Raw genomic sequence first — 11,965 nt, forward strand, 5'->3', positions numbered from 1 at the left:
TGACATCTGGCAAATTCTCTGGCAAATTCGAGATCGCATAACAGTTTCTCTCTCCCCCCTCTTCTGGCTTTGAAAGGCAAATGTTTTGAGGTTTGTGTTCTCTCCCATTCACAGAGTTTTTAATCAAGTGGAGTCAAGCCACTTTGTCTACACCTTAATTGAAGAGCCTGGCTCTAGAGTTTAAAGTACTATTTTACAATAATAGGGAGGAGGCAGGGAGAGGGGGAGAGAAAGGGGAGTAAGTGGAAATGAGAAAGAGAAGAAAAGCGATGGGCAAGTGGCCCTTAAGGCCACACTCAGGGCACCGCGTGCCGCCTTCTCTGCACATGTCGGGCACAGACGGTGAGCTGCCGAGCCTCAGCCACGCCGGTCATCAGGAACTGGGAGGAGACTGGCTCGCCCTGTGGATAACTTCCACGGAACACACGATAAAGCCCCTACTGTGGGAAGTCCTGGCCCAGGTGAGCACCCCCAAACAGAGCCCAAACTCTCAGGGCTGAGCCAGATCACAAGGCCCGGCTCCCCGCCTTCACGGAGGAAGCACCAGGCCCAGGGAGGTGAACCGCCCTGCCTGAGGCAAAGGGGTCAGCGGCTGGACTCAGACCCCAAGAATTCTTCTCATTTCCCTGGCTGTAACTGAAGCGTTTCCTCTGTTTGATCCTCAGGAGAGAGAAATGCACCACATCCACCTCAAACAAATTTTCATATACTTGGGAAGACAGTTAAATGACTTCATATATTTTTCTGAGTGAAACAACCAAATACTTTCACCTTGTCATCTCATCAGCTATTTTTTATCCTGGCTGCTTAGTAGATGCCCTGGGGGAGCTGTTAAGCAGATTCTCCAGGGGTGGGGCCCAGAAAGTAGGTTTTTTTTAGTAGATTTTTTAAAAATTAAACCTCTCTACCACCATCCCCACCCCCTCTTTGAGAATCACCTTTTTATTTGGTGATTACTATTTGGGTTACTCTTCCTACCAGTAGGTTCCTTCACGCCACTTCATTTAGTTCATGCCTCCCAAGTTTACATTCGACTTAAAAATCACGGCAGTCATTGTTGACCCCTTAGCCTCTGGTCTCTCGGGACTCCCAGGTCTTTTGATCCTGGCTAGTCTTTCTCCATCCTGCATTTCTGCAATTTATAGTTTCTATTTTCACTGAACTTCATCTGACCGATGAATTGCACAATTTGATTCAACAAATCAAACGTCTACCTTGTGAGAGGCAAAGGAGAAAAATAAGACACAGTTTCTACCCTCAGGGGCCTGCCAGATGAACGGGCGGGTACGGGCAGCACTAAAACACGGGAGCCAGTACCAGTGACAGCCCAGGAGCCAGGGAGCCTTTAAAGAAAGCCGAGAAGGAAGCTGACATTTGATGAGTGCCCACTCTGTGCTGGGCACCACAAGATAAAAGAGGATTAGGCTTGGCTGAGGGCACGAGAAAACGTAGAGTCATATTGGCTTAAACAAGACAGGTTGGTTTTGATCTCATATGTGAGACATCCAGAGGGAGTCCATCCCAGGCTGGTGGGGTGCCATGAGGGACCATAAGGGACCCAGGCTCCTTCTAACCCCCTGAATGTTCCACAACAGGCTCTGGAGTTCCAGCCATGAGGAGCGGGAAGGATGGTACATCCACTCCCTTTCTGTTGCACCTGACTGCTGACATTCCACTGGCCAGAGCTTAGTGGATGGATGCAAGGGAGGTTTTTACATGGAGTCTTTATTCCAAGTGGCCACATGTCCAGCTAAAGACTGGGGACTCTATTACTATGGAAGGAGGAAGGAACAGATATTGGTGGACAACTAGCAGCTTCCACGCCATGCTAAGGACTTAATATGCTCTACAGCATTTACATTGCACAACTCAGGAGAAAGAGGTCTTCTGGGCCTTTACTGCAACACTTTTACAATCACTCAGTCACTCAACGGAGTCAACTCAGTGTCAGCTGCAGTCTTAGGAAGTATCTCCTCAAATTCTTATCCAAACCATTGAGCGAGAGGAAGGTGGCCGCGAGACTGAGCCTTGTTAGTCAGCTCTGAGTGGATGCCTCTCCTGGGCTGGTGCTGGTCCTCGGAGGTCAGCCCTCCACAGCTATGGGCCTGTCCCCAGGAGGAAGTCAGAAGAGACCCGTGTTTTTCCCCTTTGTCCGGGCGCTGGCATTCTGCTTAGTGAGGTTGTCCCCAGTTGTCAGGAACACACAGGCGGTCAGGGGACTTCATTAACGGGCCAGGTAGGATTCCTGGGAAGGAGCTAGGAAACCCTCTTGTGTCCTGGTCTTCTTACATCACCTTTTGAATCAGGTTTTTCTTCTCTCCTTCCTTCCTTTCTCCTTTTCTTCTTTCCTCCCTGCATTCCTTCCTCCCTCCCTCCGTTCCTTCCTCCCTCCCTCTATCCTTCCTCCTATAGCTCCACTCTGAAGGATTCTGCTCTCCCATCTCTCTATCTACAGCTCCTGCTACCACCATGTAATTGCTCTCTCTACTCAGCTCACAGCCTCGTGGCTCTTGTTTCCTCCAAGCTTCTCCTGCTTCCTGGTTCCCGCTTGTTCCCATCTTACTGAATGTCCCTCCGCCTCTGCCAGTGTATTTTGCACTCGGACTCCCTGAATGACAGGATCTGATCACGTGGCCACTCAACATCCAGACAGCCTCCTGGCTTGCTCAGATGCTTGCCTCTTCCTGCTCAGTTGTCTGGGGTGAGGGGTCACGTGGTACAAGGCACAGGGATGGCAATGTCAGTCTGAGGAAAAGCTGTGAATGAACTGTGGGAGCGGCAGCTGTTACATTTTAGAGTAGCCACTGTGAACTTGTTGAGACCCATAAATAAGGTCCCAGACCCAACATCACAGCCTGCAACCAGACGTTTATCCCATCACCTCTCTCCCTCTCCCTTATTCTCTCTGTAATTACACACATGCGCGCGCACACACACACACACACACACACACTTCATCCTCTCTTATGGTTCTCATTATTCCATCCTTCAGTTCAAAATGTAATCAAGTAGAGTGAGGACTTCATGCGAAACCCTATGAGTAGCAGCCAAGCATTGCCCGACACAGCACCGGAAGGGGAGAGTATGGCACAAAAGAAGATCTGGCAGGGTTCCGCTCTGCTGCCCACAGGGTCACCAGGAGTCAGAACCCACTCTAGGGCACTGACGACAAAAGACATTCTATAAGGCATCAGTGACACACAAAATGCTTTGGATTCGGAGTCTGGGTCAGTAGTTCTCAAACATGACAAATTCAAAAGAATCACCCAGTGAGCTTTTAAAAATTAAGTCCCCAAGTCCAATGCCAGAGATTCTGACTCAACATGTCTGAGGTGGGGCCTGGGACTCGGAAAATTTTTTTTTTTCAATTCCTCAGGTGATTCTGATAACTAGCCAGATTTGGGATCCACTGCTCTAGCTCCCATCTTCACTCTTCTAGAACGGTCCTTTGGGTCTTTCATTACCCCTGTGTGTCTTGTTCCTGCAGCTTCTCCTCCTAGGTCTCTGCGGCCTGCCAGACACAATAGGTTAACTAATACAACACTCAACCCACAAGGAAAATGGTCAAAGCGATTCAGTGACTGATCTATCCTAAAAATCACCTCTGCAGGGTGGGGCCTAGCACACCTAACAGGGTTTCAGCATGGCCCTCCTCTCATTCAATGTAGACATTTCTAACTTTCCTAACACTTGAAAGTCTGCTTTAGGGATAAACATGTTCCCATCTGGGGAATGCTCCAACACCCCAAACTAAAATGAAGTCAACGGCAACCTGGCAACTGGAAATTCCAAGTGCTTAATGTTATAGTCACAAACGGTCTGGTAAAAGAGAGGTCAGAAAGAGAAGTATATGCTAAAACTGCCCTTTCTGGTCTTGCATGAGTAATTCCTGCAGCTGGAGTTTCACTACAACCACGGGATTGCGGCACCACGAAGGTGGCCATGTTCAAATCTGGCCTGACATCAGAATGTAACGCAACTAGATTAACCTGGGACTTGGCCAAAATAGGTAGCATTTCAATAACAGGAGCCAATGAATAGCATCACTTCTCTGTGGGGCCATATGACTACATGCAAAGAAATAAAAGCCTTTGTTGTTTTAGAGGGCAGAGACGATTGGAAGATTTGCAGCAGACAGTGACAAAATTTTTCACCCTTAGCTCTCCACAGAAGATACCAGTTAGTGGCTTTGGGAGTTGGGTGTGGAAGATGTTGCTTGGAAAAGAAAATTAAATTCATCCTGCACAGAATGTGAACCAATGTTACTACATTTATCATAGAGCCTAAAACAGACTATTTGGCCCCCAACATTGTGAACTTACTTCTCTGATCTATTCCCTTTTATTACTTAGCTCACTGAAATCACAGCATTCTACATCAGACCAGGCATGGAAAGCTACCACACCCTCTCACAAACAGCAAATTCTTATTTTTCAGAATCACTTTGGAGTGGGCTTTTTAAAAATCATCTTAAAAAACAAAATACTCATCAAAACATTGGTCCTTGCTTCTCTGTATTTTGTACTTGTCTGCCTGGGACAGAGCAAGAGGACTCCCGTCTGTGATTCTTTCCATCTGGGATGGGTTGTCTGCATCTTATGCCTAGACCGTTTTAAAAATATTTCACTCGTCCCTTGTATCTTTTTACGGGCTTTTTTTCTTTCTAAATAATTATCCCTATTACCTAACATCAGGGAGCTGTCTGGAGCTATAAGATGAGGAGTAGAGAAGCTCAGCAACTGAACTGGTTTTCATTGCATTTGAGACACAGCATTTCATCCTGTTGGTTTTCATTTTATTTGATGACAGTGCTTGCTATTTCTTCCTCAATAAGCAAGGATGACTTAGATCAGTGGCCTGATGAAGCAGCATGAAAATTTGACTTAGAAAAGGAGGATATCCTGAAGCTCACAGAAAGAAAAAAGGATTTCCAACCCCCCACCACAGACGCTTTAAATGACAAAGCAAAGCAGCAGCATTGTCTTTAAGCAGCATCTTTCAAAGCGCTATCAGTGCTCTCCAGTGTTAGGTAATAGGAATAATAATTTAGAAAGAGAAAGAGGAGCCCTTTAAAAAATACGAGGAAGGAGTGACACACTTCTAAAGCAAATACCATTGATCCTTCTTACTATCTTGGGGCAGAGACCCTAAAAAAAAAAAATATGGTTCCAGGTGTGAGGGGGAGACATGGTGTGGAGGGAAACGATGGGGATTCCTGCTGAGGGCCGGATGGAGAATGCGAGCAGTCTGACACCCTACCTTGGCCCAAATGAGTCAGCCCTCCAGACCCATTAACAGGAGAGGGGAAGACAAAGTACTGCGAAGAGGAAGGAAAGATGCCTGGGAAACTCGAGTAATAGGAAATAAATAAAAGAAAAATAGAGGAAGCCGAAGCCTCCCATGGAAGAGAGCCCAATCAATTGCCTTAGATTTCAGAATCAGTGTTTTCTTGCTGGAGAAGAGGCTCACCAGGGCAGCAGAAGCAGCAACTTCTGCAAACACGCAACCTGATCAGAAATCCGTCAGGGCTCCAGCGCCGGCAAGGGCTCGGCCAAGAGTAACGTTTTTTAAAGCAAAGGATTGCTCTGTGCGTGTGTGCGAGAGACGTTTCTCCCTTCTCCACTGTCCCCTTCCTGCACGGGGATTCAGGACACTCCTCGGCGCCCAGGGAGGGGAGAGGCCGCGGTAACTTGGACCTCGCGCGCCCAGCGCCCCGAGCAGGACGAAGATCGGACCCCGAACAAAAGAACGCTCGCCAATCAGAAGACGCTCCCCGAGAACCAGGATAACCTCTTTGTGTTTTGAAAACTCTTTAATTAGCAAATGCTCAGGTTTGCAATACGCATTCAAACTTTCCTACGCAGGTTCCAGGTAGAGGATCGCACCGTGGCTTCTGCAGTGCCCTCGGGCTCCCACGCCACCCGCCGCGGAACCAGGAGCACACGGCCCCCGACGACGCGCCCCGAACCGCGCCGCATTCCGGGCACGGGGTCTCGGGTTGCTTTTACAAGCTTCCCCCAGCAGCGTCTTGGTTTTCCTGCAGCTTCACTAAAGCCGCAGCAGACCGCGAGGCCGCGGGCCGAGGGCGCGGGCGGGTGGCCCGAGCCGGGGTCCCCCTCCCCTCCCGGAGTCTGTGCCTCCTCTACCGGCGGGACGGGGGTCGTGGCCTCACGTGGTCGCCTTGGGTCTGGGGAGAGGAGGGCGATCCGCCAGGCGCACCCCTCCCGGCCGGTACCGAGCCCGCGCTGAGCGCCCGGCGTTCCCGGGCCGGCGGGCCACGTGCCTCGGGGTCGCGCCTCCGCGGCCGCGGCGCTGCGCCCCCCTCGGCTCCCTGGCGCAGGAGCCCTCCCGCCAGGAAAGTGTCGCTCGGGTACCGGAAGAGGAGCACGTCTCTGAGGCAGACCCCCTTTCTGGGGCGCTTCCCCCCACTCCCCACCCCGCAGCCCGCTCAGGGTAAAAGTTTTCTCAACTTTTCCCTCCCAGCCCCCAGCCCCTCCCCTCAGGAATCCGCCCAGAGCGCCGCAGGCCCCGCCTCCCCGGGCCCCGAGCCCGCCCCTTCCGACTCCCGCCCAATCCGGAGGCGGCCGCTCGGAAAACACAGGCCGCCATTGGGCCGCCGTGGCGCCGAGGGCCCGCCCCCGGGGCGGCCGCGAGTGGGGTGGGGAGGGGGCGGGGCGGCCGGAACCTCCGCGCCCGGCGCTTCATCTGGCGAGCGGCGCGGCTCGGCGGCGTTACTCTGTGCTCCTCGGCTGGCGGCGGCGGCGGGGCCGGGACCCGCGGGCCGGGGCTGCGCGCGGCTGAGAGGCCCGGCCCAGGCCGCGGCGCGGGCCCTCGCGGCTTAGGACGCGGTGCGGCTGGATTTCCAGAGAGAACTCGCTGAGCTCTTGGCTCCAAGGCGCCGATCGGACTCCGAGCGAGCACCAGCCGTTGGGCTGGAACTTGGGCCGGGCTCGCGGGGCTGAAGAAGGAGCGGAGTGGAGAGGGAGGCGAAGGAGGCGGCGGCGGCGCGCGGAGCCTCGAGGCGAGGAGGCGGAGCAGCCCCGCCGCGGCGGCGTCCTCGGCTCCGGGCGGCGGCGCCGGGCCCCGGCGGCCGGGGGCGGACTCGGGGCGGGGGGCGCGCGCGGCGCCGTGCGCTGCGGCTCGGGAGACTTGGGCAAACTTTGAAGGGTAACCGGAGACGCTTGTTGCTCCTCGCCGCAGACGGAGCCGCACCGTTAGGTCGCGGCGGAAGAGGGCAGCCCCCTCGGCGCCCCCGGCCCAGCCAGACGAGTTCGGGCCCCCGGCGGGCGCGCGAGTGCTGGGCGGAGACGGCCCGGCGCCCCCGCGGCGCGGGCACCCCAGCTGCGGCGCCCTCGGCCCCGCGCCGCCCACGGCCCGGCCCCGGCGCCGGGGAGACTCTCATGCGCCGGGCGCGGCGGCGCCTCCCCGGATCCCAGCCTCTCCCGGCTGTCTGGCCGCGCTCCTCGGGCTGAGAGCGTCGCTGCACCCGCGGCCGGCGATGCGGGGTCCCGGCGCGGCCGCGTCGCGCTTGTCCCTGGGCCTGTGCACCCTGGTGCTGGCGCTGCTGGGCGCGCTGCCCGCGGGCGCCGGGGCGCAGCCGTACCACGGCGAGAAGGGCATCTCGGTGCCGGACCACGGCTTCTGCCAGCCCATCTCCATCCCGCTGTGCACGGACATCGCCTACAACCAGACCATCCTGCCCAACCTGCTCGGCCACACGAACCAAGAGGACGCGGGCCTCGAGGTGCACCAGTTCTACCCGCTGGTGAAGGTGCAGTGTTCTCCAGAGCTGCGCTTCTTCCTGTGCTCCATGTACGCGCCCGTGTGCACCGTGCTCGATAAGGCCATCCCGCCGTGCCGCTCTCTGTGCGAGCGGGCCCGCCAGGGCTGCGAGGCGCTCATGAACAAGTTCGGCTTCCAGTGGCCCGAGCGGCTGCGCTGCGAGAACTTCCCGGTGCACGGCGCCGGCGAGATCTGCGTGGGCCAGAACACGTCCGACGGCTCCGGGGGCGCGGGCGGCGGCCCCACCGCCTACCCCACCGCGCCCTACCTGCCCGACCTGCCCTTCACCGCGCTGCCCCCGGGGGCCCCCGACGGCAGGGGCCGCCCCGCCTTCCCCTTCTCGTGCCCCCACCAGCTCAAGGTGCCCCCCTACCTGGGCTACCGCTTCCTGGGCGAGCGCGACTGCGGCGCCCCGTGCGAGCCGGGCCGCGCCAACGGCCTCATGTACTTCAAGGAGGAGGAGAGGCGCTTCGCCCGCCTCTGGGTGGGCGTGTGGTCGGTGCTGTGCTGCGCCTCGACCCTCTTCACCGTGCTCACCTACCTGGTGGACATGCGGCGCTTCAGCTACCCCGAGCGGCCCATCATCTTCCTGTCGGGCTGCTACTTCATGGTGGCCGTGGCGCACGTGGCCGGCTTCCTGCTGGAGGACCGCGCCGTGTGCGTGGAGCGCTTCTCGGACGACGGCTACCGCACGGTGGCGCAGGGCACCAAGAAGGAGGGCTGCACCATCCTCTTCATGGTGCTCTACTTCTTCGGCATGGCCAGTTCCATCTGGTGGGTCATCCTGTCGCTCACTTGGTTCCTGGCGGCCGGCATGAAGTGGGGCCACGAGGCCATCGAAGCCAACTCGCAGTACTTCCACCTGGCCGCGTGGGCGGTGCCCGCCATCAAGACCATCACCATCCTGGCCATGGGCCAGGTGGACGGGGACCTGCTCAGCGGGGTGTGCTACGTGGGCCTGTCCAGCGTGGACGCGCTGCGGGGCTTCGTGCTGGCGCCTCTGTTCGTCTACCTCTTCATCGGCACGTCCTTCCTGCTGGCCGGCTTTGTGTCGCTCTTCCGCATCCGCACCATCATGAAGCACGACGGCACCAAGACCGAGAAGCTGGAGAAGCTCATGGTGCGCATCGGCGTCTTCAGCGTGCTCTACACCGTGCCGGCCACCATCGTCCTGGCCTGCTACTTCTACGAGCAGGCCTTCCGCGAACACTGGGAGCGCACCTGGCTCCTGCAGACGTGCAAGAGCTACGCGGTGCCCTGCCCGCCCGGCCACTTTCCGCCCATGAGCCCCGACTTCACCGTCTTCATGATCAAGTACTTGATGACCATGATCGTGGGCATCACCACCGGCTTCTGGATCTGGTCCGGCAAGACCCTGCAGTCGTGGCGCCGCTTCTACCACAGACTCAGCCACAGCAGCAAGGGGGAGACTGCGGTATGAGCCCCGGCCCCTCCCCCACCCCACTTCCCCCACCCCTGGCAGGGGGAGAGGCGCGCCGGGGAAGAATGGCCGAGTGGGGGGCTCGCTTCTGTACCCTGCTCCCCCTCCAACGAGAAGTGACCTGGAAGAGAGGAGGTCTGTGGTTTGCGGGCGAGGGGTGGGTTTGGAAAGGAGGCCTGAGTGGAAAGACGCTTTGGATGAAGAGACTTCTGGCAAAGACTTGCAGGATAACGAAGATGGTCCTGGTAGCGATGATGTGAAAATCATGCACGGTACGGCCGACCGGGGCCTGTCGAGAAGCGTGAGACCGGCAGGCATTGCCCGGAGTTCTTCCCGGCTCCGGGGCTGGACTGGGACTGCGAGCGATTCCCCTGCTGCAAGACAAGTGGCCTGTCCTCGCTCCTGTGAGGCCGGGGTGAAAGGTACAGCGCTGTCTGCGGCGGCCGCTTTGTTGGGAGAAGGGAGGACCCCCTGCGGTGTCCTTGTCAAGCGGTGGTCAAACCATAATCTCTTTTCACTGGGGCCAAACTGGAGCCCAGATGGGTTAATTTCCAGGGTCAGACATTACAGTCTGTCCTCCCCGGCCCCCTCCTGCCTGTTTTTCCTCCCCCACTCCTTTCAAGTCCTGTAAAATAGGCATTTGGAGGTCTTGGGAGGCCTGCCTCCTAGAATCCTAATGTGAGAGGGTAAAGAGATGAAGACGACACTTCCGGGGGAGGCGAAGGAGACCAGGAGTAGGTATTTCTGCTTTTTAAAAAAATTTTTCTGGGGAAGGCAGGAGGAAGAAAGAAGGGTGTTTTATTTGGTTTAATACCCTGAAAAGAAGTGACTTGTTGCTTTTCACAACAGGAATGCATTTTTCCCCTTGTCTTTGTTGTAAGAGACAAAAGAGGAAACAAGTGTCTCGCTGTGGAAAGGCAGAACTGAAGACAGCAACTGTTAGAGGCGGAGGGCGCACATCCCAGGTTTCCCTTTGGATGTCAATTTGGTTGAGATAAACATTCCTTTTTAAGGAAACGTGAAGGGCAGTGTGCTTCCGTACCCCTTTTGTCAGAGGTTCTGACTTGGCTGAAGGAAATGCAAGAGGTTTGTTGTGTTTGTTTTAAATAAATTTAATTCGGAACACATGACCTCAGAACACAACAGGCTCTGTTAAAATGTCCAGGGAAATCTTTCCCTTCATTTTTTTTCTTCCTATAAACCTGTATTTAGGTTTTCCTTCTATTTTTTTTTTTTTTGTCTAATTTGAATCCTTCAAGATAAAGGAAAAGCATAATGCCTTGAACTTCTTAATAAAGAAAAGCTAAATTTTCAAAAAAGTAAAGAAGCATTTTGTCCTGTTTTCTTAGTTCTATAAATCGTTGATAAAACGTCACGCGTGTGCTGCCCCTGTCTTTGTGTGGCTGGGTGGGGAGGTGACCTGCAGAAAGATGGCCAGTGAGGACGCTGGTTTAAAGCACAGGCCCCGTTTTAAGGAGAGTCATTGAAAGAAGGCGCACTTCAAAGTAACCCTGCAGTTCTTTGAAACGCACTTGATGACTTAAATTTTTTAATCTTAAATCGTGTCCTTTTTTCCCAGTAACAGAACTCTGATTCTTTTGCATAGTGGTCTAAAGCTGAGCAGAGAATCGTGGGAGCTAACCTTCCTCCACCTTTGACACCAGCCTCCAATCTTGCAACACTATCCTATTTCTCAAAACAGTTGTTGAATCAGAGAGGGTACTGTCAGGAGTACAAGTTACTTTGTACCTGTAATGTTCAGTTGAGTGGAGCTGCTTTTTAAATTAAAACATTGACCTTGTGTTTCTTAAACCTCCCAAACTGTCTCATTTGTCAGATTTTCTAAACTCCCACTACACAGTTTTTGGCAACTTTTGTGTTGTATCTCTTGCATGTGAAATTTGTAAGATAGAGACAAGTGCAGTATGTATATTTTGTAAATCTCCTTTTTTTTTGTAAGAAAATATATATTGTATTTATACATTTTTACTTTGGATTTTTGTTTTGTTTTGCCTTTTAAAGTCTACAAGGAAGCCCCACTTTATCACATGTACAGATCACAAATAAATTTTTTTTTAAATACAACGTGAATGTTTATTTAGTTTATGGTCCTTATATGTCATTAAGCCAAAGAGCAGAACTTTGTGTTATGGAAAGAAGAAGGTACAGAGGGACCCCATTCGATGTGTGCCTCACAGAGGAAGATGTTAGACATGATGGAGGTCTTTTTCTCCCTTCTCTTTTCAAATAGAGTGTAATGAATGCCTTAACTGTCCTTTAATTTGTTTTCTGTTGTTGCTGCTTCCTGCGTCCCTCCACGCCACCCCACCACACGCACTGTTAAGCCTTTGACCATCCGCTTTGGATAACTTACTGAAGGTACAGAATAAGCATCTCTTTTAGAGAGGCGCTATCTGATCCGTGTTTTTACTACCCTTCAGAGATGAAGTCCATATTTGAAAGATGACTAGAAGATATTTTTGGTCTGCTTTTCTGGTGATGTTTTCCTTGGGAAGAATTCAGTGAATTTTTTGAACTGATTGGTGTTTTTGAATTCTAATGCCCTTTTATCTACATCGTTAATACATAAATCCTTTGGGTTCAGGTGGCTGGGAGAGTCAGTAGATGATTCCAGTTGGTAGCAGAGGCCTTGCATATGGAGCTGCCTCAGCTGTGGGCTTCACTCCGCCTTGTGGGTCAATTGAACCAGAGGTCAAGTGATTCCCGAGGTGGCAGAGGTGG

At 53.9% G+C, this 11,965-nt stretch overlaps 1 protein-coding gene across 1 annotated transcript; it reads left to right on the forward strand.

Moving 5' to 3' along the window:
* The first annotated feature begins 6,705 nt into the window (after nucleotides 1-6,705).
* FZD7 (frizzled class receptor 7) lies at nucleotides 6,706-11,308 on the forward strand. Its single transcript, XM_008544156.2, has one exon. It carries the CDS (start codon nucleotides 7,499-7,501, stop codon nucleotides 9,221-9,223), a length of 1,725 nt encoding a protein of 574 aa, XP_008542378.2. The 5' UTR covers nucleotides 6,706-7,498; the 3' UTR covers nucleotides 9,224-11,308.
* Nucleotides 11,309-11,965: the final 657 nt, after the last annotated feature.

This window comes from Equus przewalskii, chromosome 17 (assembly GCF_037783145.1).
Source record: "Equus przewalskii isolate Varuska chromosome 17, EquPr2, whole genome shotgun sequence".
Taxonomy (NCBI): Eukaryota; Metazoa; Chordata; class Mammalia; order Perissodactyla; family Equidae; genus Equus; species Equus przewalskii.

Bases quoted from the DNA above. Each gene is read 5' to 3' on its own strand.
- FZD7 (XM_008544156.2), top strand. From the start codon at position 7,499: ATGCGGGGTCCCGGCGCGGCCGCGTCGCGCTTGTCCCTGGGCCTGTGC.